This window comes from Lepidochelys kempii, chromosome 5, assembly GCF_965140265.1.
Source record: "Lepidochelys kempii isolate rLepKem1 chromosome 5, rLepKem1.hap2, whole genome shotgun sequence".
Taxonomy (NCBI): domain Eukaryota; kingdom Metazoa; phylum Chordata; order Testudines; family Cheloniidae; genus Lepidochelys; species Lepidochelys kempii.
The window spans coordinates 43,480,185-43,501,548 of NC_133260.1; the positions used below are offsets into that span (position 1 = coordinate 43,480,185).

Consider the following 21,364-nt stretch of genomic DNA (forward strand, 5'->3'; position numbering starts at 1 on the left):
GGTTCAGATGTGCTATAGACAGAGAACATGTATATGCTAAATTTTACCTCACAACTTTGTTGCACAGCAGGATGAGTTCAAGATGGCATTTGTCTAATTCTGAATGTTGTGGGTTACATGATCACTGTTGTATAGCTTTTAGATTATACTTTTATATATTAATGTTATGAGGTAACATCTTACCTTTCTGTTTTTGTGCTCTGGATGTTCATGAGAAAATATAAAGCTGTTAACGCTTTAAGGGTTGTGAGTATTTTGAGAAGTAAAAGTTCTAGAAATTTCTGGTGTCTGTAAGAGCATTATCTAGGCTTCATCTTGTGAGTAAAGACAGAGTATATGCAAAAAGGATTTAGTAGTACATATTCATCCCTGCAGGCACAATGGGGGGCAATTTGCATCATCCTGTGCCTGTAGAGGCATGTATTTCAGAGAGGCAATTCACCACTGGGGAGGAAGGCAGCTTTATATTCTGGCCAGGGTTCTGTATGAGCTCTGCTGGTTTAGGCTGCCTGGGAGAGGCACTTAGACTGTCTCTGCACTTGGCAGGTGTGGCCTTGTCCCTTTCCAAGGTGAGTCTTGCATTCTAAGTATGCCTCAAAGGGCTTCAGTAGAGGAGGGTTTTCAGGCACACGGTGTGACTGTGCTCCTGCTCCAGGTGGATTTGCAGAGGGCCCACAACTTGAGTTGTGCTAGCAGAGTGAATCAAGCCCTCTGTACACATTCGTGAGTGTGTATATATGGAAAAAATATTATCTAGGCTCAGCCCTGCTGAGTTTGAGATCTGACAAGATAGTAATCTTGTCCATTGTGATCATTATCCCTTCATGATAAATGCAATTTAGCACTTGGCACTGCAATTTATTACATGGATTTCACCACCATGAGAGTGTCTGTGTAGATGGTTAAACACCAGGGATCCTGGTAAACTATGCAGTTGCACCTCTACTGACAAGCACTGTGCATGGATAGATAGATGGCTACTGTGCATGGGAGAATCTGGGTTCTGGAACTTCACTTTCTCTTGACTGCTTTCAGTGCTGTGACAAAAGGAAGGGATTTGAGAACTCCCCATTTCCCTGAATGGTCCTAGTGCTGCCAGTAGGGTTGCCTCCTCCTGAGATACAAAAAATCATGACATCCGGGATGATCCTGAATCCATAAAACTGGACAGCTGACTGTGTGTACTGAGCACCCTTACAGATTTTCTGGGACACCTATCAAGAGGAATGACTCTGGGAAAACCTGGACAGATTGCAACCCAACAGCTTGCTGGGGAAGATTGAGGAATGGACTCAAGGTCTTCCTTTACAATGGATGCTTCTGGTGGTTCTGCCAGCTGGGGAGAGGGAATTGAGTCAGAGGTTAGTCAAAGGCAAAGGATAAGATAGGGAAAGAGTGAATGAAAGTGTTGATAGAACGTGGGAAGGGATGTGAGAGATACTGCACTGCACTCGTGGATTTTAAATTTGAGGCTTAGCAGTCTTTGGTTCTAAGCGTGGGTGGAGGGGGAGGATTACAAGTAGTGCTGAAAAACACAATATGTGTGCTGGTGATATCCATGTGATAAATTGTTTTTATCAGGCACCTTTGGCTACTTCACCTGTGTGCTGCCCATTAATTTGTCTCCACTTGGACTATTTCAGACACTCCAGGCCTCTGAACAGCTTCAGACTTCCCCTATTTAGAATGAAAAAGCCTGCCAGAGGAGCATTTTTCTCTTCCATCTCTTCCTCCCCAAAACAAAAAATCAAACAAAAAAACCACGCCCTTAATTCTCTCCAATATTACACTAGTAAGAAGCACAGGATGGTCAATTTTTACTTTGGTACCACTGACAGATTTAAAATCTGAGACTCTGATTGTCTCATGACCCTGCCTGAAAGGCTACATTTGGGAGTTTTATACCATTGGACGGGAGAATTTCAGTCAATTACACAGTACCTTCTTCAAGTCCCGGAAGATACAGAGAATATCAGACATTAACCTCAGAAAGCTCCCCAGTTGGCTTACTTTCCATGTGAAGAGAGAAGAAAAACAGTGCCATAAAATTTTAATTCAAAAGTTTCTAAAATAGTTTTTCTATGCTTTAAAAAGGCAAGTGACAAATGCGGTGCATGTAGTGGTGTGGTATAAATAATGTATTAATACTTGTTTGGAATGAACTACATAACTTATTAGTGAGAAGTGCAGCCATCCCAAACTCACTCCAGTAAAACCCATTTTTACTACACCACAGCATCGTTAATACACATACAGTGTACTTAAAATGCCCTGGTTTTTCTTGCTGTGTGGTACTTGGTGATTAAGCATAACTGAAAAGAGACTCCTCTGTGAAGCCTAAAGCCTTGTGTTGTACTCACTGCTGACTGCCTGTAGATGTTGAATTGCTTCATTGGAGATTATTCAGACCTTTCCAATTTCCTCACAATGACTTTGCACCAAAGCCGTGTCTTCTGCATGTATAATATATTGCCTTCCTTAAGTAGATGTACTTCAGTATGGAAATGGAAAGCTTCATCTAATTCAGTCTTAGACCTAGTCTACACACAGTTTTTCTATGTTTTGGGTTTTATGTTTGTTTGGGCTTTTTTGTTTTGTTTTTTGTGGTTTTTTTTAACTTAAATAGTTATACTGATATATCACCAAGTGTGGATGCAGTACAAAGTTGCCTTATACTGGTCTAGCTTTTTCCCTTTCCCACATGGGAGTAGCTATTGAAATTTCTTTGGTAAATAGTTTATTTGCTGAAAAATATGGCTCAAGTTGATCCGAAACTATTCAGGAATTTGTGTAAAGTCAGCTGAATAGTTTTGACTAAACCAAAAATAAAATGCTATGGGAATGTTGAAACAAAACATTTAATTTTGACCAGATTCAATTTTTTGTTGTTGTGATTTCACACATTTTGACAAAAGCAAAGGAAGACTGATTCACTAAACACTGGATATGAGAAGGTAGTTTGGAGAGGATGCCTTCCCTTATAACTTTTAGCCCAGCGTTCTCTCCTGGGATGTGGGAGACCCAGGTTCAATTCCCCACTCTGCCTGATACAGAGAAAACATTTAATCCTGAATCTCTCCCATCCTAGATGAGCGCCCTACTGAGTAGGCTATAGAATCATTTTCACATGCTTTCCCTTGCCTAATGAATGTTCATTGTCATTTATAAAGTCATTTGGGTCAGGCAAAAAGAGTGAGAATGAGTCTGTAGCCTTGTCATTAGGGCACTCACCCAGGATATTGGAGATCCAAGTGCAAATCCCTGTTTCAGTGACTGTTTCTTTATTTTTTACGAAGTTGGAGAGATTGAGAGCACCCCAAACCAGAATATCCCATTGTCCAGTGGCTAGAGTATTCCCTTGTAATATGGGAGACCCAGCTGGAAACAAGAAACTTTGTGTTGAGTTAAAACAAAAAGAAAAAAAATGACTTTTTGATTCACCAAATTTTGGAAAATTTTGGTTAGACCTGAAACAAAACTTTTTTTTGATTCTTTGGAATTGCCAACAAACCAAAATATTGCTAATTTGCCTAGTACAGTACTAGTAGCTGTGCCAGTAAAAAAGCACCTTTATACTGGTATAACTCCATCCATACTAGGGGATTGTTTCAGAGGAACAGCCGTGTTAGTCTGTATTCGCAAAAAGAAAAGGAGTACTTGTGGCACCTTAGAGACTAACCAATTTATTTGAGCATGAGCTTTCGTGAGCTACAGCTCACTTCATCAGATGTTTACCGTGGAAACTGCAGCAGACTTTATATACACACAGAAATCATGAAACAATACCTCCTCCCACCCCACTATCCTGCTGGTAATAGCTTATCTAAAGTAATCAACAGGTGGGCCATTTCCAGCACAAATCCAGGTTTTCTCACCCTCCACCCCCCCACACAAATTCACTCTCCTGCTGGTGATAGCCCATCCAAAGTGACAACTCTTTACATAATCAAGTCGGGCTATTTCCTGCATAGATCAAGGTTTTCTCACATCCCCCCACCCCCATACACACACAAACTCACTCTCCTGCTGGTAATAGCTCATCTAAACTGACCATTCTCCAGGTTTAAATCCAAGTTAAACCAGAACATCTGGGGGGGGGGGGGGGGATTGTGTTTCTTCTATACCAGTCTAGTTAAAACAGTTCAACTTTTTCTATGTAGACAAGCACATGTTCAATGAAGTTATGCATTTGTTCCTTTTACGGAGATCAATAAAGTAATTTGGTTTACTGTAATCTTGTAAATACAGTGAATTACGTGGTTAAACCCAATTTAGAGTGCAACTGGGATAACTCAAGTTCAGATTGGAAATAGGGTGTAAATTTTTAACAGTGAGAATAATTAACTATTGGAATGATTTTATCAAGGGTCATGATGGATTCTCCATCAATGACAATTTTCAAATCACGATTGGATTTTTTTTAAAAAAAAATATGCTCCAGATTTTATTTTGGGGAAGTTCTGTGGCCTAGGCTATACAGGAGGTCAGTCTAGATGATCACAATGGTCCCTTCTGGCTTTAGAATCTATGAATATTTTCTCTCAAACTGGCTGTGAATCAATCCTTTATTCAAAAACTGACATTAATGTAATATTCGTGGAAATGACATAGCCAATATGTTATCCTATCCGGGGAAAGGAGTGACTGTACACATTGTTGGATCGATGGCAGGTGAGAAAAGAAAAGAGTTTGTTAGGGTTGATTATTGTAAGGGAGTTTTTTGCACAAGGAAGATTTAATGGACGGAAGGACACAAATGTAGTATGGGGACTAGATAGGGACTGGTAATGAGTTTCATTTTTTTTTATTTTTATACACACACACACACACACACACACACTCCTTGTACTAATAGGCACACTTAGTGGCAATCTCAGCAGAGGCCAACAACTGACTGGTGTGGTGAATGAATTAGCATTTATCCTTCCTGGGAAAACAAAGGAATATAAATGATCCTAGACTCTTAAATATGAATGATTTGTAATAATTTTTCTTCTCAGTTTACATTGCCAGTAAAGGAAAATATTGTTGACAATAAAGCGATTTATTTTTTTGTAAACTTCAGGTTTGAATTGTGGTCAGTTATATGTGCACCCAAACAGTACAATGGTGGGTGTCACACCGATGTCTATAGTAAAGCAGCCGCAATTCTGAAAGCTATATTCCTAAATCCATATTTAGGCTCTTTAAATAAAGGAGGAGCTAGTTTTCAGAAGCCCAATGGTTCTAACATTTTGGCCTCAATAAATAGAGATAAGGCATATTTCCTTCTTATTGAATTTAATTCTTACAAGCCAACTGTTTGCTTAAACCCTAGCCACAAGCAGTATCTAATCCTTGTATCCAAATGGAAGACAGTACAGCATATTAAGTGCAAAGTATTATCAATATAAGTCATAAACTTATGGGGATAGACTGGGGGCATGGTTTGGATATGCAATACCAATTCTGATTCATATGGAAAACATTCAATAACAAAATCAAATAGTATCCCCTTTGCCATATTGTTTTAATCAGCCTTTTAAAGAAGAGAATCACATTGGCTTCACTATTACTGATTTCCAGTAATGACTATTTTACTACTTAGTTTAAAATTACAGAATTATTTGCTTCTTGCAAATTTTAGGCTACTGTAAAAGCTAACGACTACAAGTAATGTCTGTATGACATGGAAAAAGCATATTCCCCTGATTTTGCTATATTACAGACCTCTGCAAGGAACTTTGCTTCATACAAGGGATATTTCAGCTCTCCCCTATTGTTCTGTGGTTTACTTCCCATTCTCCTCCCAATTCATAGTGGGGTGAATTAGCTATCTGCTCAGGATCTTCCCTTCTGTACTTGGAGAGTAAATTTCCTTCAGAGGACTACTGCTTTTCAGATTTCTATTCACTTTTTTTGTCCAAGACTTTCTCATCATACTTCTAGAAAGCCAGGGCTGGGTTAAATCATAAGTATAATAAGCACATGCTTATAAGGTTCCAGCTATGTGTGTGCACGCAGGCTCATTGGTAGGCTATCAGGTTGATGTTGGCAAGTTTTCCCACTCGCCCAAAAATTTCAGATGAAGGCTGACTCTGCTCTCTTTTGGAATTGCTCCCAACCCAACTGAGATCAGGGAGTGCAAATCCGGAGAGGTAAGAGGGCTTAGCCTGCTGCTCTAAGAGAAGCAGTGGCAAGCCCCCCAGCAGACAGTCCTTATGTGCATCACTCTTCTGAGCACCACCACAAGAAGGTGGGGTGATGAAGGAGCTTATGCAGCGTTCTGCCTAGGACCCTGGATTGCCTTAATTGGTATCTGAGAGAAACAGGAAATAGCTCATTCTTCACTGTGCTTAATTGTGCACCTTATAGGGAGGATTATGATTTTCTAGAAATGTACTCACTGTGGTGTATGCCAAGCACTAGGTGGGTGTCTGCTCTTCCAGAGAGCTGCTAAGTGTCTCCAGACTGAACAATAGGACATTTAAAAACCTAGGGAAGTGACACCCTCCCCAGATTTCCTAGGTGAAAAATGATGTACAAAGCTCTTAAGTCAAGGCGACAATCCTCCTTACTAATGTAGTTGGAAAGGGGCATTATAAACCATTGTGTAGTTTTCCAGTGGACCTTGTCACAAAATTACAAAGAAAATGAAGCGTTTGTTTACAGACCTGTATTAATGGTGAGTTATTTTTTTCAAACTTTCCTCCTTTTTAAACTGAAATTTGCCTCTATCTTATGTGAAAGTGGCTCCTGCTGTTATGAAATGTTTGCATCACAGATGCTGAATTATGGAGTCAGGTGTTTATAAAATGTTTTTAAAATTAATTCCACATAATTTTAATCTTCCTACACTCACTTTTCTTGTGTCTCTCATGTAAACCCAATCTGGTTGAAAGATAACATGAATTGAAGGGTGGCTTCTTGGCTGTGCTCATTTACATATGTGCTGTGATCCTGGCTTTTTTTGGTGTGAAATAATTAAGGTTAATTCTACCCATGTCAGAAGATGCATGACTTTGGGGAGGTAGTAGTCTCATAGTTCTGCAATGGAAATATTCATCACTAATGCTCTAGTAATTATGTACAATGGAGAGCTACCATATTCTGATTAAACTAATGGTAAATATAAACTAGAAAAGAATCACAAAAGTGACTCATTGAAAAGCACTTAGTTTTCTTTTCAACCTCTTATAGATCGGTTTTTGATTTTTCTCAAAAGGAAATTCATTTTATAGTGATTGTTTAAAAAGTACTTTAGTCAGGTATTTACTTTTCAGCACTTCAGAGAATAGACCAATTTTTTGTAACAAGAAAAATACTCCTGTGGAAGGCCTTACAGCCTTATTTCATCTAGTTTGTTTAGTGTTCTTTTCATGCCAGTACAAGCAGTGAAATCCTAGTACTTGTGCTTCCAGTCAGTTTGGCTTTGGTATGTGATTTTTCTTCCTGTTAGATGTGTTATTAAGGGGTAGTGCATGAGGCATGGGTGACTTCACCCATTGGATATTAAGTGATTCTCACCAGGGTAATATTTGCTGAAGTTTTGAGCATGAAAATATTTTAATTTATGGTACAATCTTATTATCATGAACACATTGGGAGGTATAAATGTTGCCTGTGTATAATGCTATTGTGAGTTTGTATAGATTAGTTTAGTATTGTGCCCCATGTGACGTGCCAACTGTGTATTGTAAGAGGGTTAAGTCTAAAGACTGTTGAGGGAGCAGAGAGCTGCCAGAATTAGTGTGAACGGAGGAACAACTGGCAAAGGTGTGAGCTGGCAAAACCACATAAGGCCAGTGCAGTCTTCGAAGGAGCAGAAACTGACAAGGGAATCTGAGTGAAGATTATGGAGTGGGAGAGAGCTGCCCAAATCAATGGATACTCAGGGAGGGTTATAAGGGAGGAGAAAATCAGCCCAGACAGGCCCATTATTCTTTTGAGGGAAAGTATTGCTAATGTTTGTTTGCCTAAGAATAAGGCAGGGTAAGTATAAATTAGTTTAGACATGAAAACTGTTCAGAAAATTGCGTGGATTGAATGTACAACCATATACAATCTTTCCATTTCAGCTCCCACTTTTCCTGGCCATTAATTTTAGAATTTGACCTGCTTTGGCCAATCTCATTCCTGCAAGGTGAGAAACAAACTAATAGAAGAAACACCAAAGGAAACCATTAAAAATAAGTTTGTGGTGATAATTAGGGGGGAATGTTTCTCTGACCTTCTTGTTTTAGTGATTTTTTTTTGCTAAGGTGGGTTCATTACTGAGCTGGAAGGAGCCAATGGGTCCCTCTTGTTAACAGAACTAGCCTTGGGCCTCGTAAAGAAGGCTGCTGGCCCTCTTTAGTAAGTCTCTAGACCTTTTCCATGTGAGGGTAGACATGAAACATAAATCAGTGCAACCGACAATCTGAAGACTGAAAGGAAGTACTGTGCAGCTTCCTTTCTGCAGCAGGAGGCTGGGGAGACTAAAAGATTCCCCCTCCCTTCCCCATTCAGGCGTTTGCATGTAAAATGGACCAGTTAATTTTGGGGCTCACCTAAAATATCCTCCCACTAAAGTGCCAAAATCCTGAGGATGGTCCTAGGGCATACAGACATGATGACTTCAGAAATTTAAGATTTTTAACCCTGTGCACAGGCCTTCACACACTCGTCCAGCCATGGGAGACCACTCCCACTACCCACCCCCCACCCAGCTAGGGATTGACCCTCAAGGGTCAGGGGACACCTGTCCACCTCAAGAAACAAAGCAATCCTGTTCCCCCACTGCACCTCCAGGAGGAACCTGCTACTCACCTGATCCACCACTCTACAACCAGTGACTTAAGAACAACCCCACCACAGTTGCTGCTCGTAGGAACAGCTGCCTGGTGGGGGAGCCACAGCAGTGTGCTGGGAATGGGGAAGCAGAGCTGGGTGAGAGGAGGTGGTTCAGAGGGCAGGAGGTAGAAGGAATGATGAAGTGAGGGGCACGGTGGATAGCATTGTACCCATGATATGTATTTGATCTAGCAAATCTCTTGACGGGGCTGGGAGGCTCCCACTCTTAGCCGCTTTCGGATCTGTGCCTGCCTGGGAGCTTAAAGCTCCTGATGTGGAGAGCTCAGGAGATGCTCTTGGTTCCAGTCTCAGTGATTGGGAATACCTGAGCCAGGGTACTCAACTTTAGGGTTGCTTCTCGGGAATGCTAGCCATAGAGATCCAACTAGGAGAGCTCTAGATGTATAGACATAGCCTAGAAGAGTATACTTCCCCTCCATCAAATCTAACTGTAGCCAGAGGCTTGGATCTATGGCTAGAGCAGCACTGGGGAGGCTCTGTCCAGCTCTCCCTAGGCTCACGGGCCTACAAGCAGTAACCAAGGAGCAACAGGAAGAACCAGGGCCCCAAGAACACCCCACTCTTCCCCTGCTCCCCTCAACCCCAGTCAGGGACCAAGGAGCAGGAGTAATTAGAGCTTTGCACCAGCCAGGGAATAGCAGCCACAGCTGATATCAGGAAGTGGAGTGGCCAGATTCACCTCCTATCCCAGGGCAAACAGCAGCCAGCATCAAGGGCTAGTGACCTAGAGGCAGAGTCTCAAGAATTCTCCAGAGTCACCTGGACGCCCACCCAGGGAGATGTCAGAGGTATCCAGGAGCATAGTGATTCATGTGTATTAAAACTCATTCCTGGCTGCAGCCTTGATAGATCTAAATTCTGGGCATTTACAATCATTTATGCATACTCACAAAATATGCAGTTTAGGACACTAGGTCATTTGATTAATATTTCCAAACTTCTGAACTTTCAGTCTTAACAGGTAATGTATGATATATGACTGACCTAGGCAGCAAATATTTAAGGAAGACACTTGTTAAAATGTTATCAGCATATCACTGGGTGGCTCACTTTTTTGTTAGTGGGCTATTTTTCCTTTTATATATGTCCTAAAATAGTTTTAAATAGAATAACATATACATACTTAGAGGATAGGATGAACCTAGGAATTACTTTGACTGTAGGACTTTTGTAGATTTGATAGTAGTCTTATTACATTTTCCATGTCTCAAATTTTTCTCTACTGGTGACACAATTTTTACCTTAATATTAAAAGCAAAATGTTTGTGTACTGTGAAATTACGTTATCTGAAAGTAATAGTGCAGTTACAGTAGTAAGCATGCTACTCACTCAGCTCATAACTTTGTGTGTTACTTTGAAGAGGAGAAATAAGGTATAAAAGAGCCTTATAGTAGGTTAAATGTGTACATTGGAGTGTATTCAGTCAATTGTACAGTGTGAGGTTGTGAATATTACATTCTCTGGATAATGAACTAGAATTGTGAAATTGACTGGTGTGTGGCCCAGAACAATGTAAATTTTGTCTGCTCTCCACTGCCTACCCATTTTACATGTATTACAGATTTTTATCATGTAAGGAGCTATTTTATGAATATTGTCCGACTACGGAATTAAAATAGACTATTTAGCTAAATGTGACATTCCCTAATTATTTTTTTATCTCTGTAAAGAATTAAACTCAGAATCAATTTCTGTAGAGATAATATGGAGCAGAGTGGGTGAGGCTGCCCTCATAGTCACTTAGGAAAGATGTAGGTCTATTAAAATATTGCTATAACCTGGTTTTCTTTCTTTTGTTGAGTTCTCTGCTGTATGTGAAAGAAAAATAATTTGTGGTTAGTTACAATTAACAATAAAATTATAGATATCACAAAAGTTGTATGTTAGGCACAGCTGTAAGTTCCTTTCAGAGTTCCCTATGTGTTTTTTTTTTTAATTTTATTATTCAAGAAATACTTTATCAAATAAGCCAGTGACATAGAGACTTGAAAGGCCTTTGACCCCTGGAAGCCTTTGTATGCATCCATTTCCCTCACAGTACACCTCTACCCCGATACAATGCTGTCCTTGGGAGCCAAAAAATCTTACCGCATTATAGGTGAAACCACATTATATCGAACTTAGTTTGACCCACCGGAGCGCGCAGCCCAGCTCCCCGGAGTGCTGCTTTACTGCGTTATATCTGAATTCGTGTTATATCGGGTCATGTTCTATCGGGGGAGAGGTGTATTGTGTCTGCTGAAGGATAACCTAATCTTGCTACCTGCTAATGGAATTTCTGTTCTAGCTCAAGTCAGAGAAAATTTGTGCTCTGGCACTGAACTTCCTGGGTTAAAGCTTCACAGATGACCCTTCCAGAGCATCATAACGTGTGCGTTCTCTTGCATTTCAAGCTACAGTTTTTCTTGTAGGTTATTTTCCCAGCCCTGAAGAAGAGCTCTGTGTAAGCTTGAAAGCTTCACACTCTCACCAACAGAAGTTGGTCCAATAAAAGATATTACCTTATCCACCTTGTGTCTCATTTTATTTTTAGAAAGAAGGGGAAAAAGAGAGAAGTTGAATTCCACCAAAATACACGTGTGTCTTCTGAGGAAGAGAATGGGCAATGGGGTGGAACTCTTAGACAACTTTTCAGATAAGCCAGGGAGTAGAGAGACTCCTGACTCTTCTCCCCCGCTCCCCATTTTCTCTTAGCTGTTTTTTCCTTCCTGTGTCTGGTCTCCTGTTCACATGCCAGGAATGCAGGTTACCAGCCCAGCCACCTGCATTACATATTTTTGATTTCAGTGGGAGGAGCTACATTGAGCTGCTCCTAAGAGAAGGTGAGACCTAGCCGGCTAGTGTGCTGGGCTGGAGCCACAGGTTGGCAGTTAGTAAGCAGCTGTCAGGGGCCGGAGAGGAAAGAGTTGATCACAACTACATCAGCAGCTAGAGAGGCATCTCTCTGCAACAGGACGGTAGCCATCCCCAACTGCCCACGTTCCCTGCAACAATGGCCAAGCATAAAAATATCTCTGATCATTTTGCAAAAATCTAGGTCAGACTCTGACAAACTGGGACTATTGGCAGCTCTGCCCTTTATTTTAATCCTTACATTTTGACATAAGTCCTTCTTTTAGAGGAAAGTCAGCCTCTTTTAAATGAACTGACCTAAAAAATAAGCCCTGGATGCTTGCATTATAACAGTTAGTCAAATTCAAAAAAAGATTTCCTTTAGCTCATTAGAGATTGCTGTGAGTTATTTACTTACAGTGAGTGGGGTGTGTGGCTGGATTTTAGCTTGACTGTGTATAAGATTAGTTCAAAAGTAAAATAAAATAAGTAAAATATAAATTAACCTTTATACCTGTATGAAACCATGGCCATTGTTCCACAGTTGAGCCTGAAACCAAAATTGTGTTCAAATCCTTATTCTCTTTACCCTTTCTATGACAACCTTTATGTTACGGTGATTTAATAAGTATAGAATCTTTTTTGTTATTTCATTTCATTCTTTCAATCTTATTTCCCAAGTACTATGCTAGTTTATTAAGGTTTGTCTCTCTTAATATCCTTAAGCTACTAAATGTTACATGTGACCAGTTCAATTAATAAAAGAAAGTAGTACTGCACTACCTGGTATATGCCATGATATGCAGTTGGAAAGATGTTGAACAGCTGAATAACAGCTCTAAAATGCTAACAGAATGGATCTCTGAGAAAACAAGTCCCATTGTACTTTTTAGACTGTTCATGGTCAGTATAGCTAATTGAACCTTTTAAGTGGAAATAGAGAAAGTATTTCCCAAAACTTTTAAAGGGTGGCAGCCTTACTCAATTTTTTTAAGCCTCTGAGCCTAAAGCCTCTTAGCCTTAATGAAAATAAGTGAAGTGATGTGAAAATAAATGGGGCTGAATGAAATCTGTGGGTTCTGGTCCAACCCAGATCCTGCAGGAATTCCCAGTGGAACACCCCTGCTGGTCTGGTTTCCCCAGTAAAACTGCCCAGCCCTGGCACCATCAGAATCCCTTTAGATGTTCCTTCTCCCCCCAAGGCAATGCAAAACTCCATTTAATGATGCAGTCAAACATCACCCCTTGTGTCTTCAAAGGATGCCTTCTTTTATCTCTTCTTGGTGGGGAGAAGCGCACCATGCGGGACTACTGCTCTGCCTCATCAGTAGGCAATGCCCATCCTTCCCTCACTGCAGCTGGCTTTTAGGTTATCTGAGGGCAGAGACAACTTCCCATAGGATTACAACAAGGGTTCTTAGGGGTCCTAAAGTAATACAGAAGAACTACTTTTTCATAAAGGAATAAGAAAAATCAATGCATGCCTTATTTTAATTTTATTTGTAAAATGTTGCTATCGGTGTAGTGTAGAGAATTTGCTCACTTCTTACCCGCTCTTATCTTCTGTTAAAATACTAGATAAACTTTGCTCTTTAAGCCTCTCCACTGTGCATAGTTGACTTTCTAGTGTCTGTGTTCATAAAGACAATAAATAACTGTGGAGTCATAGGCTAGCACATTTCATAACAAGTTAAATATAACTTAAATTGAACTTTTCCAGTGTAAACAAAATGGGCAACCTCCCATGTCTGACTAGAGACAGTTTGCTTCTCCTGAGGTGCTTGTCAGCTATACATTTTTAACGTTACAGAAATTGTAACTGCCTTTTCTTTCCCCAGAGCTGCTCTTACATTAGTAGTCTGTCTTGTGTCTACATAGCCAGCCTTTGCATTCTGGCTGCCACAATAGGCTAGTCTCTCCAGATTTGTATTAGCAAATATAAGATTTTGTTTGCAATAGGTCATTAAATATACAGGATCCCCCTTTAATCTTTACCTTCAACTAAACCAATATGTTACACTGACACAGAAATTAAGGGTTATGTTGCAGAACAGTGCTGTTGTCAGCACACACTGCTAAAGGTGGTTTGAGAGGAGTTTATAGTCCATATCCATCTTCATTATAAGTGTAAATTATGAATAATTTAGCATGTTGAAATGAAATCATTATAAATGATTAAAACAGATGCCAATTTTCCTGTGGAAAGCATGGCAAGTGGTAGTCTGTCAATACCTCCTTTGCTCCCTACAGTTTTTTTTAGCAATTAACCTTTATTGCCAGTAATTACTCATGTATTAGCGCTGATATGCTTGTGCGGAAGAAGATTCTTCCATGATAGCACACCTCTCAGTGTCATTCATTAGCCATTCTCTTCATTACCTTATCAGGAAACTTGCATTTAATATTTCAGCTCTGAAATGCTGTCTTTTTTTAGTGTTTGTTTAAACAGCCTTGATTTGTAAAGAATAAATACCCTTTTGGTGTCATGGTGGTTTCATCGGTATATGCAATGAGTTAATGGTTTCAGTCCAGTTCTGTCAACATCAGAGCTGGTACCCTTATTGAAAGTCTTTTACTAAGAAGCCAAGGGTTAAGATGGCTTTCACTGCAGTCTCATGTTGTCTCTGTTCTGTGGATAAGTAGAGAATTTCAATTTCCAGAGCTGCAAACTTGGCAACTTTCACAAATGCTAAATACTACTTGTAAAACATTGATTTGGATATAGCAGATCAAAATCATCAAATGTTTAGGGATGAAAATATTTTTCGTAGTTATAAAGAAGTCATAGATTCTTCTTTGCATGTAACAGGACATACTTCATTTAAAGATGCATATAATATTTGTTATAAAATGTATTTTTGTATAATTGTGATAAGATATTCTGAATACTGTAATAGAGATGTGGTGATTAAATTACAAGGTTTATTACCGAAAATAAAGGAAGAAGAAATTTCTATTTTCACCTAAACTATTTAGGTCGGTACCATGTTTGCCTTTCAGATTCTTGCACTGATCAGTCATGGTGTTCATCAGCATTTTAACCACTCCTGTTTTCTTGAACATATTTTCTACTTTAAAAGTCATTCAGACCCCACCAGTTTAAGCTGTATATATGTTAGAGCGCCTTGGAAGTAAAACAATATTGTGTTAACACAGATATGATAGAAAATAACAAACTGACAGTTGTGAATTATGGGATTATAATTTTTAGAAAGTTGTCTGTTCTGTGTTATCTACCTCTCCTTGAGCCCTCTGCTTCTGCCCCAACTTTTTCTTCCACCCTTGTATTTCAAGCACTTGTGGATGGCGACTTCTCTCTGCCGCTCTCCTTCAATAGTCACATTAGCAGTTTTGTCATCTGCTTCATTGGCCCTGTTCTAACAAACTGCCCAAATGGATTTTGTCTGGTCTACCAAGAGTGGCAGCTGTTTCAGCAGCAATAGGGTTAGGTTTCATTTAACTGAATCCTATAAGTCGTTAGTTACACTGCACTCGTGTTATGAGATTAATTTTATGTGATTCAATACAAATTGTTTTTATGTAGCATCCTTCATCCATTATATCACAAAACCCTTTCACTGGGAGAGTCAATCCTATGCTAAAGTTGAAAACTTGGTTTTAAGAAGTGACTCAGAGGGAGGGGAAGGGAGGTCATTGTTCCTGATAGGGAATAGCAGAAATGAACAAGCAATTCCCCAACCCTGTAAAGTTGAGAGAAGAGAAACAGGAAGACAGGATAGGAAGAGGAGAGTGAGTGGGCAGGGGAGGAGGTGGATATGAGAACAGGGCAGTAAGGTGAAGCCAGTCGACGACGAATTTGAAAACCAAGTAGGTAATTCTGATTTGGAATCAGATAGGTAGGAAGCAGTAACAGTGATCCAGGATGTCGATGACGTGATGTAACATAAAATTACAACAAGACTGTGGGTAGGAGATGATTATAAGGTGTTTTTATCAGATTCTGTAATTACTCCCTTTCCAGACATGTAGGGTTCATAACTTTTTATGTACATGCTTCATACCGTTGGCTTCATACCAGTGGGTGAAGAACAGTCCAAAGAGGGAGTGCCTGGGAAAGAGGAGAGGGAGACTGACAGAAAATGTTAAGCTTGTATATTTGGCATTCTTCTGTGTTGCCCCAGGTCTTTAAATATTATTAATTAATTAATATTAATTTAAATGAGGAATATTTAAGACATACAGTAGTTTCCCTGTAAGATTTTTTTCCTTGGGTAGTCTCGAAATCATGAGTCACACCTGTTGTCTGGCTTATTCACCACTGGCAGGTCTCTTCTTTGTGATAGGCATCCTTATTAGGATATAAAATCTGGGTCCTATATAATTGTGTTGTGGGCACAGTTCTCTATGTGGCTTACCAAGGTCTGTGCTACCCAAAGTTACCATTTCTGTAGACTGTTCCAATACTGTTCTGACTTTGTTCTGCTCAAGACAAGTCTTTCTCCTGTCAGTACTGCCTCTGATCAGCTAAGGTTTATCCTGTCAGATTCGGTTGGGGGGAAAATAACTGTTATGAAAGGCAATACGATGAAAGGCTGGCTTGATGCCCACATGGAGCTTGGAAGATTAAATAAATGGATAAATTATTTTGTCCACCTGAACTATCTCTGGGATGTTTTGGGGTTTTTTTGCATACTGAAAGTTGGTGTTGCAGGGCCAAATGCAGCAAAATTGCTGGGATAGTTGGCAACCCTTTGCTTCCTCTACCATGAGTTCTCAACTTTTTTTTGTTCTAACAGCCCTGATCACTTTGCATGATTCCCTGTACATTTTCTACCCACAGAGGTCCTCCTTAATGCAGGCCTTAGCGGGGAGGAAGAGTCACACTTCTTAGGGTTGCACTGGTGTAGGATGGATGACTTAATTCAAAGTCTTTGTGAAACAGAATAAAAAATTAAGTTATGGTCACAGTCTAAGTCAGAGGTGGGCAAACTACGGCCCGCGGGCCCGTCCTGCCCAGCCCCTGAGCTCCTGACTGGGGAGGCTAGCCCCCGGCCCCTCCCCCGCTGTTCCCTCTCCCCCGCAGCTAAGCTGCTGCGCGGGCAGCACTCTGGGCGGCGGGGCTGCTCACTCATGCAGGGCAGCGCGTCTGCCTCCAGCCGGCCGGTGCGGCAGCCGGACATGCCGCTCTGAGCCGCATGGTAAGGGGATCAGGGGGTTGGATAAGGGGCAGGGAGTCCCGGGGGACAGTCAGGGAGCGGTTGGATGGGGCGGAGGTTTGGGGCGGTCATGGGATGGGGAACAGGGGGCAGTTGGATAGGGCAAAGGTTCTGGGGGGAGGCAGTCAGGGGAGTGGGAGGGGTTTGATGGGGGTGGAGTCCCTGGGGGGGCAGTGGTTAGGGCAGGGGTCCCGGGAGGGGCCGTCAGGGGACAAGGAGCAGGGGGGGTTTGATGGATGGGGGGTTCTGAGGGGCGCAGTCAGGGAGAGGGAAGTGGGAGGGGACGAATAGAGGGCAGGGGTCAGGCTGTTTGGGGAGGCACAGCCTTCTCTACCCAGCTCTCCATACAGTTTTGCACCCCGATGTGGCCCTCGGCCCAAAAAGTTTGCCCACCCCTGGTCTAAGTAGAAGTTTCCCTTTCATGCAGTGATTCACATCTAACCTTATTATCAAGACAGCTAATGCAAGGAGATGTCATCCTCTCTTTGTTCTCTTTAAAAGAACATTTAAATCAGCATGGTAATTAATAAATTTCTGCTTAAAGCCACAATGACATCTAAGAATATATCTTGAAAATAAGGCTTTATTTATTGCATACATTTTGCCCAGTGACAATAATGCCACCCTAGTTTCCAGTATTATCTTTAAAAAAGTAAAGTGGGGAACCATTAGAAAGAGCTGGGGTCGGGGGCCATTTGAATGAAATGTTTTGGTAATGATCCTTACCTTTGTGTGTGGAAAAGGTGTCACTAACTTTTTGTCTGGAGAATATACTGGAATACTGAATACAGCCCTCATTTGCTTAGATCTGAATTTTTAGCAACACTATTTATTAAACTAATTAACTTCAGCAATGCCACTTATATAGTTCCAGTTAAATAAATGAATCACGGAGTCCTGTACTTGGACATAATTAGAGCTAAAGTTGATGAAAGTAAGGGTATTTTTTAGTGAGATTTCTGTTAATTTCATACCTCTGAAATACTGAAGCAGTGTGTGGTATTTTTAAATTAAATCATTCAAGTGCAAAAAAAGCCACTTTCATGCCACATTTCGTGCTTGCCAAATTTGTTATCTTTGAGATAAACATTTAAGTATTTAGAAGCATACTCTGTGACACAGAGAGAGGATGTTTTAGATGTACATGATGATGGAAGGGCAACGTGAGAGGTTTGGGATACTTTACATAATAATTTTATACTAACTGTACAGAATATGGGAAGCAGGTTAGTGGTGTATAGGAAACAGTAATATTGACACACCTCAGAAACCCTCCAGCATGTTAGTGCCTCATCAGAGAAAAGGGCTTCAGTACAAATGCCAAAAAGTGTACAGCAGTGTCAGCAATGGATGGTCCTCAAAATCTGCTTCCAAATCAGGATCCCTTCTCACTGTTTCAAATGTGCCTTCTACACAGTTTCAGGATGGAAGATTAATAAATGAACTGTTAATAATATATTAAAAAGAAGCAGCAGAAGATAAGCTGGGGTTTGCCACAGGATACCACAGCTATATAAAATTTAGGGATGGAATATGGCAAGATAATTTTGGATTTGTGTTCTGTAGAAATATGGAGTATTTTATATGGACAATTTTAAATAAAATAAATATTGACTACATAAAAAAACACCTATCTTAAGCATTAAGTACCCTTGACAAATTCTGTAGAGTTATTATATGGTAATATCGAAGTATACTTTTGTTTTTTAATGTCTCCTCCCACCCCAGCCAAGTGATGTAATCTTTGAGGACTGGGAAGAGAGTTCTGGTGCTCTCCTACCACCATTTGGCACCTTTGGAAGTTGGATGTTATTTTTTCTCTCCCACAATCTTACAGAATAAGTCCAATGGGCTCCTATCCTATTGAGTATATATGATTGGTTTAATCAGAGAAGAAATACCATATGACCGAACCTAAACCACCAATCTTTACAAGTCAAAAATATACCACAAAAACCATATTAAAATTTTCACTGACATCCAGGTAATAGGTGGGAGTTCGGAGATTTGTACCTCATTTTTAAATTGGGGATGACAAAATATTTAGCAGGATGCATTTTTGCAGATGTTCCACCATCTCAAAAAGACCACATATGCAGTTTTTAATTTCCCTGTGCATTTAAATTTAGAATTTTTCAAACAAATGTGTAATACATTAAAATCAGTCTGATATTTTCTCTGTTTCCAACCAGGTGAGTGTGACGGTCTTACTTTGTTCTTATATGGTCAGCAGAAACCAAATGGCCTTTTTGATGGGCACTTCTGCTGCCCCATTGCATACTGTTAATGAGAACTAAGTTACAGTAATTCAACACATGCTGTGCAGTTAAAAGCAATGTTTTTAAAACATTGACTATGTTGTCAGTAATGCCTTAGATTTTAAACAAATCTGATTTACTGTTAACCATTTATGCTGTTTGCTCACCTTTTTAATATTTTATTCTGCTTGTATAATGAGGAAACTAGTCAATTTCCTTTTCTGGTAGTCATACAAAGAACAATGATGTAATGTTTAAGTAGGAAACAATGCAGGGAAATATTTAATTAAAAAACTACTTTTATTGGAACTTATTATAATACTGGAAATATTTCTGATCATGTTAGGCTAAATTTTTGGCCTGAATTGATCTCAGTGTCCCTTTAAAGACTTTGCAAGTAAAATTTATGACCCCTCACTCACTCTTGCAAACACTTACACACCAGCTTAAGTTTATGCACGAGTAGTCCCATTTGTTTCATGGAGCTGCTTATACCTATAAAGTTAAGTAGTGCCCATGTTTGATTATGGTTTCAAGCTAGTAAAAAGTAAATTTTTACAAATACTAAGATGCAGTTAAAGGAAAAGGTCCCATCTTCTCCCTTACTTTAATAGATGTATGAATTTAATATTTATCTCTCATTATAATATATGATGGGGGGAAACTGAATGTGCAGTACTTGAGATGAAAACTCTGTGAGTGAATGCATTTATCTTTGTTGGCATCGTCTGTTCTATTAATGAAAGGCACAGATGTAAAATTTATCCCAATAATTAGATTTTTAATTAGTGTATCATCATAAGATTGACTAATCATTGCTCTTCATTCCATGTGATTTGGAGTGAGAAAGTTAATGTAAACACAAATATCTTTAATCATTGCCTGACCATTCTGAACCCAGATTTGTTTTGATGTATTTATGCATATTGTGTGTATAATAAAAGGCAGTATGTCACAAGATATTACATCTAGGAAACAAGCTGTAACTTGATCCTAGGCTACGCTAGTGACACAGAACATTGACTAAAGTACTGTGAATTGGTGCATAGGTCTTTGTGCTAACTGAATGGTGGAAAATGTATTTCAAGCTGGATAGTTATCAGTAATGTATTATCTTATGCAGTTATATGGGAAGTGACACTTCTTGCCATTATCCAGTAAGTGCCTGATCTAGATTTCTTGCACACTCAAAACTCCTGTTGAAATGTATGGTTTTGATTTGAATGGGGGATTGGTCTTTATAAATAATAACTAAGCATGCTTGTTTAGAGGGTGTACCATTTTTTGGTTTTAAGTTACCTTTTTTTTCCCCCCTACAGTTGTCGGACAAGTAACCGAAAGAGCTTAATAGGCAATGGCCAATCTCCAGCTCTGCCTCGGCCTCATTCACCTCTTTCAGCTCATGCAGGTAAACCACCTACCTTTATCTGTGCCATGATATGTATTAAAGCCTTTAATTCTTTAAGAGAAACACATCTTCTAGTCCACTACACTCCTGCAGTGTAACTTTTCTCTCCATTGTTTGTAATAACTAAAGCTTGTGCATAATCATGATGAGAGCCCTAATTACCATTTGGAACTACTAAACTATGGTGATAGGCACCCTGGAAATAGCTTCTGTGGATAATATTATTTTTGCCTTATTACATGTTGACAGATGGAGATTTTCCCCAATCTCCAACCTCAGTGCAGTGTGAAATGAACATACAATACGTTTCAACGTATGGTAGAGGCAATGTCGTCAGTGGATGGGACATTTGATAGCAAATCAGGATATTTTGAGTTCTGTTCCCAGTTCTGTTGCTGACCTTATGTTTGACATTGGGCAGGGTCACTTCAACTTTCTGTACCTCGGTTTTCCTGTCTGTAAATTGGTGATCATGACGCCTTGTTTGAAAAGTACGTTGAGATCTATGGATGAATCTGCAAATAAGAGCAGCTTTATTATTATTTATTATATGTTTTGTATAGGAATCTTGTCTGTACAGCAGAATACAGTACAACAAAGATTTATTTTGTGTTGCATTGTGTGTACAGTTGTGTCACAATTAAATCCCTGGGAGTGCTACAATAAGAAGGTGTGAGTGTGGGAATTGGCATTAGCCATAGGCAGGCAGGCTGTCAAAGGTTGTTAAAGTGTGGCTGTGGGGAGCTGGTTGACAGCTTACAAGTTAAAGGAGACAGGAGAAAGATGGGTTTCATCTGCATTTTTAAAAGGGGATGGTAGGTTCAGTCAGTAAGACATTAGCAGGCTGTCTTATGCA

At 39.9% G+C, this 21,364-nt stretch overlaps 1 protein-coding gene across 5 annotated transcripts in view; it reads left to right on the plus strand.

Annotated features, from left to right (window-relative positions):
* Positions 1–21,364, plus strand: part of MAST4 (microtubule associated serine/threonine kinase family member 4) — a 445,876-nt gene that overhangs the window by 326,601 nt on the left and 97,911 nt on the right. For all 5 annotated transcript variants that reach the window (XM_073344102.1, XM_073344105.1, XM_073344103.1 and 2 more), the window contains one exon: positions 20,420–20,508. In XM_073344102.1, the coding sequence (XP_073200203.1) occupies positions 20,420–20,508 (89 nt within the window). The remainder of the gene's footprint in view (positions 1–20,419; positions 20,509–21,364) is intronic.